Below are 22504 nucleotides of genomic sequence, written 5' to 3'. Positions count from 1 at the left end.
ACTCAAACTCTGAATGACCGATGGATCAGGAACTGGCGGATAAAAATCGGGAGTGGGCCCCGAAGACCCCACTGATGAAGGGTTAGTAAGATGTGATGGCGCCAGGCCGTGTCATAGGCCTTGCGAAGGTCAAAAAACACTGCAACCAAATGGCGGCGCTGGGAAAAAGCCTGCCGAACTGCGGATTCCAAGCGAAGCAAATGAGCGATTGGAGATCGTCCCTCTCGAAAGCCACACTGGTAAGGGGACAATAGATCCCGAGATTCGAGGACCCAAGTGAGCCGACGGGCTGCCAGCCGTTCAAGTAACTTACAACCAACATTGGTCAAACTAATTGGCCGATAGCTATCAACAGATAGGGGGTTCTGACCAGGCTTAAGGACAGGAACCACAATGCTATCCCTCCACTGAGAAGGGAAGTCACCCTGGAGCCAGATACGGTTAAACACCCGAAGAAGATGGTGCCATTGTGGAGCACTGAGATGTTGAAGCAGCTGGTTATGAATGGAATCTGGGCCAGGAGCCGTATCATGAGAAGCAGATAGAGCAGAAAGAAATTCCCATTCAGTGAAAGGTTCGTTGTAAGATTCTGACTCACAAGTGGTGAAACATAAGGTGACAGCTTCAGCCTGCTGTTTTTGATGAAGGAAAGCAGCTGGATAGGAGGCCGACGCTGATGCCACTGCAAAATGGGTCGCAAGATGTTCTGCGAGAACTAATGGGTCCGTACAAATGCCATCTGGGAGGTGAAGGCCTGGGAGGGTGGACTGCCGATGGCAACCTTGGAGAGAGCGAAGTGTAGCCCATACCCGTGACAGAGGGACAGTGGAACCAAGGGAAGAAACGAATCGTTCCCAACATATCCGCTTGCTCTGTTTGATTAAATAACGGGCTTTAGCGCGAAGGCGCTTAAAGGTAGAAAGGCTGGCTACAGATGGGTGCCTCTTAAAGTGTTGCAAAGCTCGACGGCGATCACGGATGGCAATGGCAATGGCCGTACTCCACCACGGGACTTGCCGACGACGAAATTGTCCAGATGAGCGCGGGACAGCAAGGTTAGCAGCGCGAACAATCGCGTCAGACACGTCACGTAGGACGTCATCAATACAACCCGACAAAGAGGGAGAAAACTCGACCTGTGCAGTATATAGAGGCCAATCGGCGCGGTGGAAAGACCAACGAGGTAACCTCTCCATCGGGGAGCGGGAAGGGAGCGTGATAAGCAATGAGAAATGGTCACTATCACAAAGGTCGTCGTGTGGCGACCAGTGTAATGAAGGGAGGAGAGAGGGAGAAGAAAGAGAAAGATCAATGGCAGAAAAGGTACCATGACCAGCACTGAAATGAGTAGGGGAGCCATCATTAAGAAGGCACAGGTCGTGGTCTGCAATAAATTGGTCGATAAGAAGACCTCGTCTAGATGGAAAGGCACTGCCCCACAAAGGATGATGAGCATTAAAATCCCCAAGGAGGAGGAAGGGAGGAGGAAGTTGCTGAAGAAGGGTGGTTAAGGCAGCAGGTGTAAGAGTCCTGTCAGGAGGGAGATAAAGATTGCATACTGTGACTGCAGAGTCTAAGTGGGCCCTAACAGCAACTGCTTCCAATGTAGTTTGGAGAGGAATCCACGTGCTAGCAATGTCTGTACGGACCAACGTACAAAGCCACCAGAAGCCCGCAAGGGTCCGACCCGATTTCGACAGAAAACACGGAACCCACGGAGGGTCGGTGAGTGAGCATCAGTAAAATGAGATTCCTGGAGAACCACACAAGCTGCTGAGTAGGACGAAAGAAGGGATTTCAATTCCGGAAGGTGACGATAGTAGCCATTACAATTCCATTGGAGAACCACAGAACGATGGTTTAAATGAGGGCTGAACACGCGAAATCCAGTCATACCGCCGGGTCCCCACCCGTCACCGACAAGGAGGGGGCGACATCCATAAACGACAGGTCAGAATCCGGTTGTGAAGCCGGGGAAGGGACCTCCGGTGACACCAGAGGCTCTTTGTCCCGGGACTTATGTTTCTTCTTCTTTTCAGGCTGAGATCGAGGAGGGCTGTGTGGCATAATGGAGCCAGCTGCAGCAAGATCAGGAACAGAAAGAGACCAGGGGGCCGATAGACCGCGGCTCTCGCGGTCGCCGCGCTGCAGCAGACCTTTGACCTGGAAGGTGCCGGGAAGGGGCATCCCGGGAGAGGCGCCCTTGACCGGCAGACGCCGAAGGAGTGGGACACTTCTCCGGCTGGGGAGGGGGAGCGGCGCCCAGAGGAGAAGGTGTGGGAGCCGCAGGGGAGGGGGGAAGGAGAGGGGTCCGGGACGGGGGTGAGGAAGGGATGAAGATGTAACCAAGGCGTAACTAGATGTCATGGACACAGGGTGCAATCGTGCATATTTCTTACGGGCCTCTGTGTAGCTTAAACGATCAAGAGACTTATACTCCTGTATCTTTTTTTCTTTCTTATAGACTGGGCAATCTGCTGAACGTGGAGAATGACTACCATGACAATTTACACATACAGGAGGGGGAACACAGGGACTCCCCTCATGGAGTGGACGTCCACAGTCACCACAGAGAGGGTCCTGGGTACAGCGAGAAGACATGTGGCCAAAACGCAAGCACTTAAAACACCGCATAGGAGGTGGGATGTACGGCTTCACATCACAGCGATAGACCATAATCTTAACTTTCTCAGGAAGGGTATCCCCTTCAAAGGCCAGGATAAAGGCACCAGTATCAATACGATTATCTTTAGGACCCTTCTGAACACGCCGAACAAAGTGAACACCCCGCCGTCCGAGATTGTCCCGAAGTTCCTCATCAGTTTGAAGGATCAGGTCTCTGTGAAAAATCACACCTTGTACCATATTTAGAGACTGGTGAGGGGGTAATGGACACGGGAATTGTGCCAAGATGGGTACAGGCACGAAGGGCCGCAGATTGGGCAGCCGAAGCAGTTTTTATCAGTAACGAACCCGACCGCATCTTGCTCAGGGAGTCCACTTCGCCGAACTTGTCTTCAATGTGTTCCACAAAGAATAAAGGTTTGACACTGGTGAAAGTATCTCCATCAGTCCTGGTGCAAACTAGATAACGGGGGAAAGGCTTTGCCCCTAGACGACGGGCCTGACCCTCCTCCCAGGGGGTAGCCACGGAAGGGAAGGCCGAAGGGGCAAGAGAAGCAGCACTTGAGGAATCAGTACCACGCAGAGAGACGGTCGCAGAAGAGCGGCCAGAGGTTTGGACCCTTATGCGTTTCATCTGCATAGCGTCCGCCCTGATACCACCCACTCCGATCAGGGGCTCTCCTCACGGGCGCCACCCAGCCACAGCAAGGGCCGTCTGGCACGGCGGCCATTGCCGGGAGTTCCGATGCTCCAGGATGACGAGCAACCACTCCAAGGCATGCATGAGGAGGTCACAGCTCAGGTATCAGAAGTGTGATCCCTGTGTGTTCAGGGGGCTCAACCAAAAGGGTACATAGCGACCCCACCCCACGGGCTGGCTACCGTGCTGGCTATGCACCCTAGCATCAGACAACGACGTAGAAGAAAAGGTGGAATATACTAGGAGGGCACACGTCGGAGACACTAGGTAAGGTGCTCTTCCCCAAATGGCTCACACTACGGAAGAGAAATTTTGGAATGGAGGTCAAACCCCAGAGGGGACCAAGGAATGCCGAAAGGAGGAGATGATTACGCAACAAAGCCGGAGTGTAAAACCAACAGAACCAGGAGGATAGCGGGGGCCAACATAAGCAAGGACACCAATAGAGGGAGAGGAGAGGGCGAGGGTAAAGGGGTATGGAGGGGAAAGGAGGGGAAGGGAAAGGAAATGCAGCCCGGGAGAGAAAGAAGGCTGCAATGGCTCGGGGCCCCGTGCTCGCCACGCACGTATCCACAAAAGAGTTGTGGACCCCCTGGGGGGGGGTTAATTGACAGGGTACTGGGAAAATGCAGTCTGTCTACAAAGGAGATTGTTACCATACACTTGTGCAGCCTATTTAGGAATGTTGCTTACGTATGGGGTATCCTTACAAAATATGACTAATTGGGGGCTATATTTTTTCAATGAAGGACAGTACTTATGGCCTTTGACTTATTGGGGAGCATCACAGAAATGGTGATTATATATATAAAATAATGTCTGCTTGTGTCTGCGTCTGTGTATGTGCGGATGGGTGTGTGTGTGTGTGTGTGTGTGTGTGTGTGTGTGTGTGTGTGTGCGGATGGATGTGTGTGTGTGTGTGCGGATGGATGTGTGTGTGTGTGTGTGTGTGTGTGTGTGTGTGCGCGCGCGCGCGCGCGAGCGAGCGAGAGTGTATACCTGTCCTTTTTTCCCCCTAAGGTAAGTCTTTCCGCTCCCGGGATTGGAATGACTCCTTACCCTCTCCCTCAAAATCCACATCCTTCCCTCTTTCCCTCTCCTTCCCTCTTTCCTGACGAAGCAACCATTGGTTGCAAAAGCTAGAATTTTGTATGTATGTATGTGTTTGTTTGTGTTTCTATCGACCTGCCAGCGCTTCCGTATATATACTTTGGCAGGCACCTGAAGATGGGCACCAGTCATCCTGCAAAAACATACTATCAAATTTTCAAGAAGTAGTAGTATCAGGGGAAGAATCTGGAACCTTACTTCAGCCCCCAAAGTATCAATCCTGTATAGGCCACAAAGACATAAATAGACTAATTAAAGGGTGCACAGAGGCATTTAGGCAGGCATTCTTCTTGTGCTCCACAAATGGTTGGAACGGGAAGAAACCCTACATAAAGTATCCTCTGCCACACTGTGGTTCACACTGTAGTTTGCAGAGTATGTATGCTGATGTAGATGAAAGACAGCACGATATGTAGCAAAAGACCTGAGCCACACTTTCCTATCACTGATGAACTACTCACAATATACATATATATTAATGAATATGATGGCATTAAATTTTCCTTGAGACCTTATAACCACAAAAATTTTGGTTTTGTTGTGGCTTTTAGGTTTAAGTAACCAGATGATGGTGCACAATCAGCATTTTGCAGAATAGAGAGTTGTGTTGGTTTACCTCAACAGCCCTCCATACCATCACTATGCAGCATGCATCAAGATTAGATTTCAGTCACTCTTACTATTCAGACAGTTAAACCATAATCCTCATTTTCCAAAAAACACAAAGTTCCACCCTAACACTTAACAGTCTCCTCTTTTGAGCCTTCATGTTCTCTGACCATGATCCCACTCCTAGCCGATTAGGTTCCCTGAGATGCCCGCCATTTAGTGGCACTGAAGAGGTATGTGTAGCTTACTTCGGATGTTATGAACACACTGCATTACAGTTCAAGAAAAAATAAATTTGGGAACTGAGTTGTGGTTCACTGTGTGAGAATCTCACTGGCAAATATAAATTTTGGTGTAATGTGTAATAAAAAATAGCTTACATAATAACATATTCACTGTTAGTTCATTTTGCACAAATGATACCCATTTATCAACTACCTACAAGGTCTTAGCTGAAGCAAGGAATGTCACTCTAAGTGAAGATAAAATTGGACCTAAAAATTATTTCACAACACATGATTTTTCAAGTGCTTTTAGTGAGTGACTAAGATGGCGGCCACTGAGTGACGCGCGTTTCTTTGGCTCGCGAGTTTTTCCGCTCATTGAAGGTGTTACAGAGAAGTGCGGCAGTCCACAACGTGTACATCCAACTAAACAAGTGTTACTTGCCGTGGTGTGTTGTTCTCCGTTGATTACCACAAGTGATAAGTGATAAGTGAGTGAAAAATGGGAAGAGCACGAGTAAGCGGCAGCAGGCGAGGCTACAGGGGCGCAGGCAGCGCGGGCGCCCGGTCTCCGGCGGCAGGTGAGGCCTCGCTTCCCGACATCGGGGAGCTCGTCCGGTCCCAGGTGAGTGCGGCGCTGCACAGTAAAGACACGCTAGACGTAATAGTGCAATCCATCACGGACTCTGTGACGGCCGCGGTCATGGACAAACTGCAAGAGTCTGTTGGGCGCAACAGCACCGAAATCCAGTCTCTTAAAAAGTCCCTGGCCGCACAAGAGAAAAAAGCCGCCGACCTAGAAGCTAAACTGTCTGCGGCCACCGATGAAATTGAGCAGTATCAGCGAAGGAACAGCTTGCGCTTGTTCGGGGTAGCTGAAAACGATCGAGAAAACACCGACGACCTGGCCATTAGCCTCGTGCGTGAGAAACTTGGCGTGCAGATCGACGTGGCTGATATTGACAGAAGCCACCGTGTTGGGCGCAGGATACCAGGTGCGATGAAACCCAGGCCCATAATAATAAAATTTGTGTCATACCGGAAAAGAGCTGAAGTGTTTGCTCAGAAAAGAAAACTCGCCAAGAGTGGGGTTACCCTGAGGGAAGATCTGACGCGCGAAAGACTAAAAGTTTTGAACACTGCGATCACACAGTTCGGCCTTCAAAATGTATGGACCCAGGATGGCAGGATCGTAGTCAAGACGGAAGGAGGGAGGAAAACGGTGACGAACATGTCCGAACTGAAAGACTGAGCGAAATCTCGCGAGACACAAAGTCTCATATTTTACTCTGTCTAATATAAGTTAATTTTTATTCTTTCTTTTCATTTTTTTACGTAAATATTGCTTCGTTATTTCTATATGTACCATAAGTACTCTATTTAAAATCAGTCAATTGTTTCACATAAATATTGCTTCTTTAGTTGCCTATCATAAGTGCTCATTTATATTCATATTGTCAGTCAAACGGGAATTAACATTCTCCATTAACAGGAATCTCCTTAAAACCGCCTTTCTATATCTGTTATTTTCATCCTCGTCACTACCACTACTACTACTATTATCTTTATCGTAACCACTACTGCCACTTTCCATCTTTCTTTTCGCTCCCTTCTCCGATACCACCAGCCTGTCTTTCACCTTTAGCCCACAGACGCTTGAGTCAGTCACGACCTTGGACACACGTGTAAATATGTCTTCCCCCGCGAAATCCAGCTTTTGTCCCTCTTCCGGCCAGCAGGTAGACGGAGCGCGCTCGGTCCTACAGGCGGCCACAATGGGACGAATCACTGGTTACTCTCTCCTAAGGGCAGATCGTGAAACACGACGCGGGGGTGGTGTGGGTGCCTATATTCGCTCTGATCTGAGACCTACTATACTATGCACATCGGATGCAAAGGGCGAAGGAGAAGCAGAGTTCTTGTTTTTCGAAATAAATACATCAAATCAGAAACTGCTAATTGGAGTAATCTATAAACCTCCAAACGTCGGTGCTATGTCCTCCTTTCAGTCTGCCCTGTCCTCGCTCGTGACACTGTATGAACACATAATCATTATGGGCGACACAAACATCGACTTACAGTTAAAATCTCCCTCTGCAGAAAAACTTAGGAGACTGTTCCACTCCAATGATATGAGTTTAGCACCGCTGGACCCAACTCATCACACGCCACACAGCCATACACTCATAGATATAATAGCAACAAAGCGACCAGATAAAATAATTCGCGCCAATCAGACATCCGCTCCAGGACTCTCTGCTCATGACGTTATTTTCTTAAATTACTCAGTACATACTACCAAAGAAAAATCTCACCTGGTAACCTACAGAAACCTAAAAAATGTTAACCATGACGCTCTTCAAAAGGATTGCTCAGACATCCCTTGGCATGATATAAGCAATGAACCGACTTTAGACGGAAAAATTCGGGAATTATGTCGCAAAATTATTGCACTGTATGATAAACATGCTCCTCAACGCACTGTCAAGGTAAAGAGAGCTCCCGCTCCGTGGCTCACCACTGCATTACGCCAGTTAATGAATGAACGTGATGCTGCACATAGGGCCTTCAAGCGTAACCCAACTCCCGAGGCATACGAAGCTTATAGGAAACTCCGAAATAGAACCAAGAAAAGCGTGAGGAATGCCAAAATCAGACATGCCCGCTCTGTCGTATGCGGCATATCAAAACCTGCTGCACTGTGGAAAAAGCTGCGCAGTTTCGGTATAGGGAAGCGAAGATCTGACGCTGTTTATCAAGCGTCTGCAGAAGAATTTAACGATTTCTTCTCAACAGCCGTAAACTGCCACGCAGCGACAAATTACCAGCCCCAAGATATCAATCTCTCGAGAGACAAGTTTTTCCTAAAACATGTCACTACCGGCACAGTACACAAGGCAATTATGAGAATCTCTTCCGAGGCAGTAGGAAATGATGGAGTGAGCATTGGCATGATTAAGAACGTCGTAAACACTATTACTCCAGTTATCACAGACATCTTCAACCTGTCTCTTGTCAGTAGTACATATCCTACTGAGTGGAAGCAAAGCTTAATTCAACCTATACCCAAGACTGACAACCCTAAGTCGCCAGGTGACTACAGGCCGATCAGCATACTTCCTGCAATATCTAAAGCCCTAGAACACATCGTCCATGAACAGCTGACGGATTACCTCAAAACTCATAACATCCACGACAAATATCAGTCAGGTTTTCGAAAGCACCATAGTACAGCAACTGCATTAATCAAAGTAACTGATGACATTAAACATGCTATGGACAGACGTGAAGCTACCATCCTAACACTGCTTGACTTTAGCAAGGCTTTTGATACAGTTGACTTTGATATATTACTAATTAAAATGAAGCAGCTGAATTTCTCAAACAGCGCAATACACTGGTTCGACAGCTACCTCAAAAACAGAAGTCAACAAGTCATTTGTGGGTCGGAAAAGTCATCATGGAAAAACGTGCGCTCTGGAGTTCCCCACGGCTCCGTCCTTGGTCCATTACTCTTCTCACTGTACATTAATGATATTTCTTCAGTGATTCACTCCTGCAACTACCATCTATATGCCGACGACATCCAACTGTACATAAGTGCAAGCCCCAAGAACATTGCTGACGCAGTAGCGAGTATGAACGCAGATCTTTGCGCTGTTTCTCGATGGGCACAGAGCCTAGGTATGAAACTAAACCCCAAGAAATCCCAGGTCATACTTATATCTCATCCAAAGCTAATCAGTCGGTACTTTCGCGAAACAGTCCCTCAAATACTCCTCAGTGGTACCCAACTACCATACCAAAAAACAGTAAAAGACCTTGGAATAATCTTGGATGAACACCTAAACTGGGAAGAACAAACAGTCACAGCTTGCCGGAAATCACTCTCCTCCCTACATGCAATTCAAAAATTTAGAAAAATATTTCCAACCCATGTTAAACAAAAATTAGTCCAAACACTAGTCTTGCCTAATCTTTACTACTGTGATGTAGTTCAACATGGTACAAATAATGAAAATTCGAGATGCCTCGAGCTAGTGATGAATGCTTGTGTTAGATACGTATGCAACATACGGTTGTATGATCATATCAGTCCTTCATACTCCCAGCTAGGTTGGATACGCCCACATAAGGCACGCGATCTCCACACGATGTGCTTACTTCATCGATTTCTTAGCCACTGGTGCCCCCAATACTTATCTTCTCACATTAAACACCTATCATCATTCCACAACCGCAATACCAGATCGGATACGTCTAGCATCTTGGCTGTACCTTTACATAACACAAAATCTTTCTCCGTGTCATTCTCCATCTCAGCCATACGACTATGGAACGCGCTCCCCTGTGATCTGCGTCTTATCCAAAACCACTCAACATTCAAGAGGGAACTTAAGACTTACATATTAGGGACGGTATAGCCACCATTGTTGTGCCCCCCCTCATCTTTTTCTTTCTCCTCTCCATCATAGCTTCGAATTTTACCATTCTATTTCTCTTCCTCTAACCTATCTACCTCTTCTATATCTCTTTCACCCCATTCCATCGTCTTATGTCTCTGCTCGATGAGAATAGCTCACAAGCTGCAAGAATATAACGAGAAAATTTCCAACTAGCAATAGGACTGACACTCATAACAGAAAAATATGTTTACTTTCATATACATAGTCATTATTATTATTATTATTATTATTATTATTATTATTCTTGATTGTTATAATTATTTTTTGATTGTTATAATTATCATTGTACTACTTTTATAATCTCTATTTTTTTCTTTAACATTAATACTGTGTAACATGTTATATGTCCTAATTTTCTGTAGACACTGAAATTTGTTGAATCTGAGTATGCCTGGTTAGGTGTAAGAGAGGGCCTGAAGGCCCTAATCTTGCCAGGTACAATAAATGCATAAATAAATAAATAAATAAATAAATAAGCATTCATTGATGAGAAAATACGAATTATCAGACCTTATGGTGTTAACGTACCATATTAGATGGTCAATTTTTTTAACTTTTCTTAACAACAAGAAATCATGTGTAGGATTACTACATTTCACAATGGTTATTAATTTTTCTGTAGTCGAATGAAATCTGCAAGCAAAGAAACATCCTTTCAAGTGGTAGAGCACAGCATTCAGTCATTCTTTTCTTGCAGGTTTTATTCGGCAAAATCTAGATTTCGGCTAGTGCTTAGCGATTATCAATGTACCATTTCATTTCATAGTATCAGTGCATGTTCTATTACGTCAGCCCCTTGTTGTTCAGGCTTCTGTCACTGTTCCTTCAAGTTGAGTCTTTAACGAACTGAGACAGAACAAAGGGGGCTGATGTACTAGAACACACACTGATACTATGAAATGGTACATTGATAATCGCTAAGGACTAGCCGAATCTAGATTTGCCGAATAAAACCTGCAAGAAAAGGATGACTGATTTCTGTGCTCTACCATTTGAAAGTCGTATCACAGTCGTTGACTGCACTCATCACATTCTTAATGGAAGGTAACTTGACAAAGAAACATCATTTGAAGAACTACTACTAATGAGTTACAAATAACAGATTATACAATATTTCATAAGCATACTCAGTGGTTTGTACCTCTGACTGTAGACAGTTACATACATGTGCAGAATTGGGTGATATGGAGAAACACACAAAAATGAAGAAGAAAACTGAATTTGCTGAAATGTATGTACTGTATAAACACAACACAAATACTTTTGTACTTTTAACACCTCATAAATAAGCCAATTGTTTTCACAGTTATGCTGTATTTGGGTAAATCTACATCCAAATTAAAATCAGAGGAAAAATTAGTAACAAATTTAACTAGCACTTCTTCATTCTTAATTCTTGTTATCTGCTTGAAAATTCATACATACCTGTATAATCTTACATGACTGTGCTCTGTAATTGATACGACTGCCTTCTAAACCATACATATGGCGTATACTATACACTAGTTTCCGCATGTCTTTTTGCCAGGAATGCTGGCAACTGCATGCAGCAGTAGCTTTCTGCGAATATTCTCTCTTCCAAAAGGAAACAGCATGTTCAATAGGCATGCCTATGTCTTTGAGAAATAGGCTTAATGTACGGCGAGGTTCATGTGAAAGACGATGGCGCTCACGGAGTGTCTTGTAGAGGTGCATCTTACAAAAAGGAATAATTTTTTAAATCTTGAATACTGTTCACATTAAAGAAAGTAAACAAACTACATAACTTAATAAACCAGTAGACACACACACACACACACACACACACACACACACACACACACACACACACACACACACGGAATACAACGGTAAAATGTTGTCACACAAAGGACATCCACAAGTTACAAATTTCAAATAGTTCTCTGTAAATTTTTTACTTAGTTCTTCAACAATGCCAAGCACCTCTTCATAGCTCTCTTTTCTTAGGTATTGCAACCTCTGATTTTAAGAAAGGATGTTTGTCATCTTACTTAGGCAGGTGAGTTTGACACTGCTTCAAAAGTAGTAGTAGTTCTACAGTTAAATAACTGCAGACTTTTTTGGTATGGTTAACTGCAATAAGATTCAAGCTACGCAGCAACAGAAAAATTGTGCAACTTATGTTTATTATTTTGTACCTAGTGGCATAAAAATGATTGTGTGCACTATGAACTCTTTCCATTGCAGCTGGCATTTTTGCCAACAAGTGAGACACTTTCCGGATGCAGTATAAAAAATTCACCAAAAATCTGTATCAGTATCAGCCCTACATGATAACGTACTCTGCTGATTTCACAAATAACTATCCAGGAGTTTGGGCAGTCATTCCTCATGCACTTATTCACCTGATCTTGTGCCCTCAGATTTTATCTTTCCTGTTCCTTATTAAACAATCAAGAAAATTCTTTTCTGCACAAAAACGCACTTCAAACCTAGTTGGATGGTATTTTTAACTCTGAACAAATATGTATAATCAGAATTGTGTGGGCACTACACTGCCTAGCTGCTTTGAATGACATTAATGGTAGAGCATGGCCATAACTCAGTGACAGGATACTCCAGCTCCAGTTTTGGAAGTCCATTGCCCAAATTCACTAGATATTTACTTGTAATTCTGATGGAAGTATTTCGAAAAATTCTTGCATAATAAGTAACAATAAGGTAGAAAATTTAATTTTTCAACTACAATAAAGTTATTTTATGAGTAAATTACAATTTCTCCCTCTTTTACTTTGTATGGGCTCTGCCACTTTCTGCTTTAGCTACTACTGCAGCAATAAGAGACTGTTCATGTTACTGATGCCTCACTAGCTGCATACTATTGCAACTGTAGCCATAGATTCAAATCTCACTTGAAAAGTACATTTAAAGTCAGACATTTTTCCTTCCCGTCTACTGTAATCTGAAACGACCATAACAAAATAAACAATAAAATCCTAAGAAATCCTTGAGTTCATACTGCAGTGCTGTGAAGATAAAAGCAGCTGTTGGAGTTCGCCAAAGTTCACTAATTATTGCTGTATTAGTATTTACTTATTCATTCATTCATAGGTTGTTTATTTGCACTGTTTTTTTTAATGGTGGAGCTGGAAGAATGGAAAAATTGGGTGTTCACCACACAGAATTTACCTTAAGCACTGATCTTCGGGATAAAAGCAGAATACCCAGTCAGAAAAGCTAACAGGAAGCCAGTGAAGTAGGTATAAACCTGTGTTCAACTTCATAATTTGTGAGACATCCACAGTGGTGTGGGGAGTGGAGGGAGAGTATGGATGTGAACAATGGTGGTGTTGCTTCCACAATGAGATGAAAGAAATTAAGACGTTGGCAGAAAGCTACAATCCTACGGCATTTTGCTGCAATGAAATGGCATCTAATGAGTCTGGGTGGTGTGTAGGTGTTGATGCTATCCATACACTGTTGAGCAATTCTTTCAGAGGCAGAAATTAAGTTTGAGCTATAATCGACTCACAATGACCACTGTTAAAATAAAGCAGTGGTAGTTTGGTTACAAGGATGAGGAGCATACAGATATTATTTGCAAAATACTGGACCTGCATCTACATCTACACCCATATCTACATCGATACTCCGCAAGCCACTGTACGGAGCATGGTGGAGGGTACTGTGTACTACTACTTGTCATTTCCTTTCCTGTTCCACTCACAACTAGAGTGAGGGAAAAACAACTGTCTGTTGCCTCCATAGGAGCCCTGATGTCTCTTATCTTACCTTCATGGTCCTTACACGCAATGTATGTTGGAAGCAATAGAATTGTTCTGCAGTCAGCTTCAAATGCCAGTTCTCTAAATTTGCTCAAAAGTGTTTCTTGAAAAGAATGTTGCCTTCCCTCCAGGTATTCCCATCTGCGTTTCCTGAAGCATCTCCATACACTCGTATGTTGTTTGAACCTACGAGTAACAAATATAGCAGCCTGCCTCTGAATTGCTTTGATGTCTTCCTTTAATCTAACCTGGTATGGATTCCAAACACTCTTGCAGTACTCAAGAACAGATCTCACTAGAGTCCTATATCAATCTCCTTTACAGGTGAACCACTCTTTCCTAAGATTCTCCCAATGAACTGAAGTCGACCATTTGCCTTTCCTAACACAGTTCTCACATGCTCGTTCCATCTCATACTCCTTTGCAACATTTCACCCGGATATTTACACAACTTGACACTTGTAATAGTGTACGTGAACATTTCAGGTTTGATCTTCCTTCTCATCCGCATTAACTTACATTTTTCCACATTTAACCATCAGCCTACAGATTACTGCCCACCCTGTCAGCCAAATCATTTGGGTATATAGAGAACAACAGCATCACACTTTCCTGGGGAACTCCTGAGGATACCCTTGTCCCTGATGAATACTCACAATCAAGGACAATGTACTGGGTTTTATTACTTAAGAAGTCTTCGAGCCATGCACATATCTGTGAACTTATTCCATATCCTTGTACCTTCGCTCAACCGCACAGCATTCCAAAGCTTTCCCCTTATCCCGCCTACTTCTTAGTCAACATTTGGACTTCGACGCTGACCCCAAAGCATGATTTCAGATGTGTCCAATGCTGAAGACACTGTGCTGTCTTGGCAAGAATGGCTGCCAAAGCCTTGGAAACGGGCTTGAGCAAATTATGATCCATGAGTAAGGTGAATTTGCACTTTCAGGCATAGTCGTGGAATTTTTTTCCCAAAAACTTTTTCTAGAACTTCTTGTTCAATTTGACTAAATTCCATTGAGCAGAATTTCGTGTCTTTGATATGAATGCAGTTGGGCAGGTTACTCCATTTTATCACATGGGAAAGCCCCACCCCTGTGCCATAATCCGAAGCATCAGCTGCTAACATGACCTGATGGATGGCGTGGTAAGATGTGAGAGAGGTTGTTTGAAGGAGGATTCTTTGAGTACCAGATTGGTTTATCGCATGCTGAAGACCATTTCCAATGCACGAGTTTGTGAAGCTATTGATGCAGGTGTTCCACAGTTGCTGCAGCACGTGGGATAAAACGACAGTAACAATTTAGTTGTCCCAGGATGGACATGGACTTGTCCTTGGGTGCAGGTAATTTCTGTATCACCTCTACATGCTGTGATGCAGAATGGATCCTGAGGTGCTAAATATGTAGCCTAAGTATTCAACATGCTGCACACTTATCTTCGTTTGTCTTGTATGGAGAACCTGTGATGATGACAGCATCCATAATGTGGTTTATCTGCTCGTGAATGAAGAATAGAATGCTCAAACCCTGACAAGAGGTGTTCTAGGTTCTTACTGAAGCCCGTGGTAGCTGCGCCAGTGACCAAAATACACACATCAAAAAAAGTTTTGCATCAACTCGGTTCCGAGAGTTCCAGAACATGTACAGAAAATTGGAATAGAGATCAACATAAACATCATTTCTGCCCTTTTTATTGCTCATGAAAGCCACACATTGCATGTTGTACCACCATACAGCGAGACCTTCAGTGGTGGTGATCCAGACTGCTGTACACACTGGTACCCAGTAGCACGTCCTATTACATTGATGCATGGCTGTATTTGTTGTGGCATACTATCCATAAGTTCATCAAGGCACTGTTGGTCCAGATTACCCACTCCTCAACGGCAATTCGGTGTAGATCCTTCAGAGTGGTTGGTGGGTCACATCCACATCATCCATAAACAGCCTTTTTCAATGTATTTCAGGCATGTTCCATAGGATTCATGTCTGGAGAACATACTGGATACTCTAGTCAAGCGATGTCATTATCCTGAAGGAAGTCACTCACAACATGTACATGATGGGGATGTGAACTGTCATCCATGAAGACGAATGCCTTGCCAATATGCTACCAATATGGTTGCACTATCGGTTGGAAGATGGCATTCACATATTGTACAACCATTACGGCACCTTCCATGACCACCAGCAGCATATGTCAGCCCTCACATAATGCCACTCCAAAACAGCAGGGAACCTCCACCTTGCTGCACTCACTGGACAGTGTGTCTAAGGTGTTCAGCCTGACCGGGTTGCCTCCAAACACGTCTCTGACGATTGTCTGATTGAAGACATGCAACACTCATCAGTGAAGAGAACATGATGCCAGTGCTGAGCGGTCCATTAGGCATGTTGTTGGGCCCATCTGTACCGCGGTGCATGGTGTCGTGCTTGCAAAGATGGACCTCACCACGGACGTCTGGAGTGAAGTTGCACATCATGCAGCCTATTGTACACAGTTTGAGTCATAATACGACGTCCCGTGGCTGCATGAAAAGCATTGTTCAACCTGGTGGCACTGCTGTCAGGGTTCCCCTGAACCATAATCCATAGGTAGCAGTCATCCGCTGCAGCAGTAACCCATGGGTGGCCTGAGCGAGGCATGTCATCGACAGTTCCTGTGTCTCTCTATCTCCTCCACGTCCGAACAACATTGATTTGGTTCACTCAGAGATGCCTCGACACTTCCCTTGTTGAGAGCCCTTCCTGGCACAAAGTAACAATGCGGATGTGATCGAACCGCAGTATTGACTGTCTAGGCATGGCCGAACTACAGGCAACATGAGCCGTGTACGTCCTTCCTGGTGGTGCGACTGGAACTGATCGGCTGTCGGACCCCTCCATCTAATGATGCTCCTTATGTATTGTTGTTTACATCTTTGGGCGGGTTTAGTCACATCTCTGAACAGTCAAAGAGACTATGTCTGTGATACAATAACCACAGTCAACGTCAATCTTTAGGAGTTCTGGGAACCGGGGTGATGCAAAACTTCTTTTTAATGTGTGTATCTTCAAGATAATTCACCATACTTGGATTATGGCACAGGGGTGGGGCTTTCACACGTGATAAAATGGAGTAATATGCCCAACTGCATTCATATCAAAGACACGAAATTCTGCTCAATGGAACTATAGACAAATTTAACAAGCAGTTCTAGAAAAAGTTTTTGGGAAAAAATTCCACAAATATGCCTGAAGGTGCAAATTCACCTTACTCATGGATCGTAAGCTGCTCCAGCCCTCTTCCAAAGCTTTGGCAGCCATTCTTGCCAAGACAGCATGGTGTCTTCAGCATCGGACGCTGTTTTCATCAGCTTATTCCTATGACATCCAGTTTTGCTCAACCACACAGCGTTCCAAAGCTTTCCCCTTATCTCACCTACTTCTTGGTCAACATCTGGACTTCGATGCTGACCCCAAGGCGTGATTTCAGATGACTCTGCCACCAAGGAAGCCATGGCCAACCTTCTGCTGGACATCCACCTTGCAAACACCATATTGTATCCGACTCAGTACTGTAGGAGGTCATCCGGTACACCAACAGGGCCTGGGCTTCCTAGCTGCAATAGCATGAGCATTTGGTCATACAAGGCACTGTCCTCCTACATAACCGTACAGGGTGCACCAGGGACCTCATCCCACACACTCTTCACGAGCAGGCTCTCGATTTGCTGCACCAAAGAGCAGGGGAGGAGGGGTTGCTCATGAAACGACTGGTAAGACATCCCATATACTGGCAAGGTATAAACAATGATTTTTCTCTATGATCAATGCATGCTCCACTTGCCAACGCAAACAAACTGGCCCACCCCAGTGCAATTTCCTGTGGCCTACTATTCCAGCCCCACAATACTGTACTCATCTCGACTTTGACAGCCCTATTCCAGGAGCCACTTGGTCACTGCAATAGATGCATGTAATGGATTGCATTTTGTGATAAAAATGCCCTCTATGTCTTTGGCCCAGACTATCTGAGCACTGCCTAAGATTTTTGCCCTCAAGGGGCTTCCTGAGTCCTTTGTTACAGACAATAATGGATCACAATTTACCTCTGCCAAATTTAAGACCTTTTGCCAAACTAATGGCATTTCTAATCCACACTGCGTCATTCCACCCAATATTGAATGGTTTGGCAGAAAGCTTTCTCTGCACCTTTCATACCCAATTGGCTAAGTCCTGTCATCACCACCACCACCCACTGGAGTATGTGGTTCCCTTTACTTGGCATCATACTGGCATATACCCAAGACTATTCTCCCCCAGCAAAGAAGCTCTATGGCCAACAACACTGCTCCCAAGTTTCTATTCTTCAACCACAAGCATATAAACCACACCCTGGCTGCTGCCGTCACCACATGTTCTCCATGCAAGACCAAGCCCAGCGAGGATCTTCTTACGTTCTCATAGGATGAGTCCCACTGGTTACCTTTGACAACCTCCTCAGCACAAACAAGTTGAATGTAGAATTCCTGGATGGCATTCGGGGCCAAAAGCGTATTAACCAGACACGCCCCCGCAGAGAGCCCAGTCCACCACATGTTTGCCTAACACAGCTTTCTGAAGGCAGGAAGTTGGTGAACTACCTTTGGGAACCCACCACAGGACAACAGGTCACAGATGTTCCTAGCCGTCCATTCTGATTGATATGGATCCCAGACCTGCCACCTCGCCTTGTCGCTCCACCACCCCACCCCCTCCTCCCTCAGAGACCTTTCTGCCTCCAAGGAGCTTTCCCCTCATAAAATTGCTTTTAAATCCTTAAACTTGCCATCTAGTCATTCCTATTTAGCCATTTTGCACTTCTTATAAATCTCATTTTTTAGACATTTGTATCCTCTCTTTCATGCTCATCTGCAGCATTTTTATATTCTCTGCTTTCATCAATTACATTCAATATCTCCTGTGATACCAAAGGATTTCTACTAGCCCTTGTTTTATTACCTATTCAGCTCTCTGCTGCTTTCACTATTTCATCTCTCAAAGCTGCCCATTCAACTACCGTATTCCTTTCCTCTGTTCTAGTCAATAGTTGCCTAATCCTCCCTCTAAGGCTCTCAATAATCCCCTACAAAGGTTGGTCATCAGTACCTTTTTGATGGAACACACAGGCCTGCGTGACTGTACATCAGAGATGTCCTACTGTGCAAAACCAAGGAGAAGAAAACCCCATGGTCTATGAGAGGTCAACGAAGGCTAGGTAAGGGACAAAAATAGAAGAAAGGGGTGATGTAGGAAGAAAGGCAGGTGAGATGCCCTATCTTGAGAGCAGCCGGAAACCCCAAAAAGCAGAATGATGGGACATACAACCGCCAACCCCCAGCCACTTACCACATGTACCCCACTCAGAAATGGCCTAGAGAAGATTAGCAACATGGACAGGGCAAGAGAAGCACAGATACACATAAGACGAACAGTCCATGTGAGAGGGGGAAAACAAAGAGTAAAAGAGCAGGTAGTGTGGGTTGGAGTGAACCACCAAGCCCAGACAGCCACAGCCCTGTCTGGGCACAGGAGACAACAGAGTGTTCTGCCAACCCCTTAAGGGGCCGGTAAGATTAAGTGACTTGCTTTTAAAGAAAGTGGTAAAAGCTTTCTTCTCGAATAAACTGTAAAACTAAGTCAGCTGCTGGGGCATTGTCGACTAATACCAGAGGTAGCGAGTCAGGGAGATTAAGCGTCTGCCAAAGGGCAGCTAGATTGGGACAGTCCAGCAAAATGTAGGCGACCATCAAACGGAAACCACAACGACAGTGGGGTGGGTCCTCATGACAGAGGAGATTATCATGAGTCAGCCAAATATGGCTGATGCGGAGCCGGTAAAGGACAGTAGGGTCCTTGCAAGAGGCCTGCATGGAGAACCTTCACAGATTTGTAGCCTTCTTTATCACATACAGTTTGTTTGGTGAAGTCAGAATGAGCCACTCCGCATCCCAGACCCCTAAAACTTGATGGTGTAACACCGATCAGAGGCCTATTTCCAGAACACTTATCTCGAGAGTTGGCTTACTGGTAGCTGGTTCAGCTAATCTATCAGCGAGTTCATTCCTCTGGATCCCAACATTGCCTGGGGTCCAAACAAAGGTCACTGAGTACCCATGTTATTCAAGGGCATGCAGGAAATCCTGAATAGCCACAACCAATGGATGGCAAGGGTAACACTGGCTGAGAGCTTGCAAATTGCTCAAGGAGTCACTGGAGGTGAGAACAGACTCACTGGTGCAGGAACAGATATGCTCAAGAGCATGAGAGAGGGCTACCAATTCCGCAGTGAAAACAGTACAGGTATACGGCAAGGAGCACAGTTCAGTATGTCCTGCATGAGTAAAAGCAAAGCCTATGTGATCAACAATGACTGAGCCATGAGTATATACTAATTCAGAACCCCAGGATGTGCCAAGAATGGGGAAAAAATTGGTGGCAGAGAGCCTTCAGCTGAAACCAGTCTTTTGGACCTTGTGACAGGTCAACACAAAGCTGTGGCTGAGGGATGCAAAATGGAGGTGTATGTGAGTGGGCCTGCAGGAGAGGTAGTAGAGGAAACAGTAGAGTTCAGAGAGGAGGGGCTGGATGCGGATTGCAGTCATTATTCCTGATCTTTATCACCATTGTGAGAGATGGATTTCCATGTTCGGAAAGAGGAGACAGTAGTTTGAATGCTTAGGAGAGCTGCAAGCATGTATAGCATAATAGACGAGCTGTTGTTGGCGCTGATCTGCCATGGAGGGACTGCATCGTCAACGAGTAAGCTGTTCAAAGGGCTAGTTCGAAAGGCACCTGTCACAAGCTGAATCTCGTAATGGTAAATTGGATCCAGTATCTGCAATGCTGAGGGTGATGCCGATTCATATGCCAGACTCCCATAATCCAGACAGGACTGCATCAGGACTTTGTAAAGCTGCAGAAGGATAGTGCGATCTGCACCACAACTGGTATTACTCAGGCAGTAAAGTGTATTAAGATGCAGCTAGCACTTTCACTTAAGCTGGCGAAGGTGGGGAATCCAAATCAAACGAGCATCAAAGACCAGTCCTAAAAAGCAGTAAGTCCCTACCACTTTGAATAGTTGATCGTTGAGATAAAGTTCTGGTTGAGGGTAAATGGTATGACATTGACAGAAATGCACGACATGAATCTTGGTGGCCAAAAACTGAGAACCATGGCTGAGGGTCCATGACTGCGCCTTTCATATGGTACCTTGCAGTCAACGTTCAGCGATGCCTACACTAGAGGAGAAATAGCAGAGGCAAAAGTCGTCAGCATACAGGGATGGTTATACTGAGAGCACCACAGCTGCTGTTAGAGCTTTGATGGCTAATAGAAGGAGAGCCCTGCAGGACCCCATTCTCTTGAATGTGGGGGGTATTGTGGGAAGCATCAACTCGAACCCGGAACGTATGGTGCAACAGGAAGCTGTGGATAAAAATTGGGAGCGGAGCACATAGATCCCATTCGTGTACGGTGGCCAGTATGTGGTGTCACTGCGTGATTAAGACAGCTATAAGGTGTAAAGTGCTAACATTGGGCAAAAGCTGTTCAGATGGTGGTCTCCAGGTAAACCAGATTATCAGTATGGAATGGCCTTGGCAAAAACTACCCTGGGACTGAACCAGAAGACCCTGAGACTTAAGGAGCCAACACAGCTACCAGCTCACCATGCATTCAAGCAACTTACAGAGAACACTGGTGAGACATACTGAGTGATAACTGTCCATCTCTACAATGGGCTTACCCAGTCTCAGCTCTGGGAAACTGATGCTTCCTCACTATTGCATTGGGAATTCACCCTCACTCCAGATCCAGTTAAAGATGGCAAGGATATGACGTTGGCAACCCACTGGTATGTGCCTGATCATTTGGTTGTGGATGTAGTCTGGCCCTGGGGCTGTACCAGTGCAGTGGGCTTTACACTAATGAATTCCAACTTCTTGTTGAATGGAGCATTATATGGCTCCAGGTGCTGCTTTGGAACAATTAGGCAGGTTGATAATTCTCAGATGCTGAGCCTCGAGCACAATGCAGAGAAAAATGTTCGGCAATAGTATCCAGGTCAGTGTAAGCAGTGCTATTCAAGGTAATACCAGGTACACCTGCAGGTGTCTGTTATCCCTAGAGACGTCTGAACTTAGCCCAAACCTGCAAAGCAGAGGTATGAGATCGATTGTTGAAGCATGCCATTCCTAGCATTCTCACTTCCATCGATTTATTGGGTTGCGGTCTCTGACATGGAGCCACTTAGGTAACGAGGTGCTCCGTTGGTGAGTGCCACTTATTGCGTTGGAGAGCCTGTATGATCTCTAATGGCCTCTGTGATTTCTGATAACCACTAAGGTACTGTCTTCCACCTGGGTAGGCCCAAAAGAATGGCATGGTTGAGCGGCCCTGAGGGCCCACGGTAAGAGGTGTAACAGGCAGGAGTACTGTCGCCAAAGGGAACAACTGCTCCTACTTCTTTCTGGCCGGTTGGTAAGTGATCTGTCCAGTCTTGTATCTTCTTCTCTCTTTGGGAAACAGTGAGCAGGGAGAATGCAGGTTTCTCATCACAAGTTGACACCAATTGGAGGGGGGGGGGGGGGGGTCACGAGGATAATTCCATGTAGCACTTGTCCACAATCTCTACAGATGGAGCTAGCATTGCAACATGAAGACGTGTCCAAATTTCAAACACCTGAAGCACTGGAGGGGGGATATAAGGTTTCACAGTGCATCAGTGTACCATCGACTTGACTTTTCAGGCAATGGATCACCCTCAAGGGTCAAGATGAGGTCATTAGTAGTAACCCTATTGTCCTTTGGCCTCTTGTGTACACAATAGACAAAGTGTACACCCCATCGCTCCAAGTTGGAGCATAGCTCATAATCATCAGGTCTCAGTGGAAAACGATGCCCTGAACCATGTTGCAGGAAGTGACAGTCACCAGCATGTCACATTTTGTTACAAGCAACCAGTGCCTTGTGAACTAAGTATGTGGGGGAGTAT

The 22504-nt window shown here is 45.3% G+C and overlaps 1 protein-coding gene across 7 annotated transcripts in view; it reads right to left on the bottom strand.

The window, feature by feature from the left end:
• The window catches only part of LOC126481385 (DNA primase large subunit-like), a 160460-nt gene that overhangs the window by 69634 nt on the left and 68322 nt on the right, over positions 1 to 22504 (bottom strand). For all 7 annotated transcript variants that reach the window (XM_050105106.1, XM_050105100.1, XM_050105104.1 and 4 more), the window contains one exon: positions 11160 to 11429. In XM_050105106.1, the coding sequence (XP_049961063.1) occupies positions 11160 to 11429 (270 nt within the window). The remainder of the gene's footprint in view (positions 1 to 11159; positions 11430 to 22504) is intronic.

The sequence above is a fragment of the Schistocerca serialis genome, chromosome 5 (assembly GCF_023864345.2).
Source record: "Schistocerca serialis cubense isolate TAMUIC-IGC-003099 chromosome 5, iqSchSeri2.2, whole genome shotgun sequence".
Lineage (NCBI taxonomy): Eukaryota > Metazoa > Arthropoda > Insecta > Orthoptera > Acrididae > Schistocerca > Schistocerca serialis.
The sequence above is the reverse complement of the archived record's forward strand: the minus strand, read 5'-3'. Positions and strand labels throughout refer to the sequence as shown.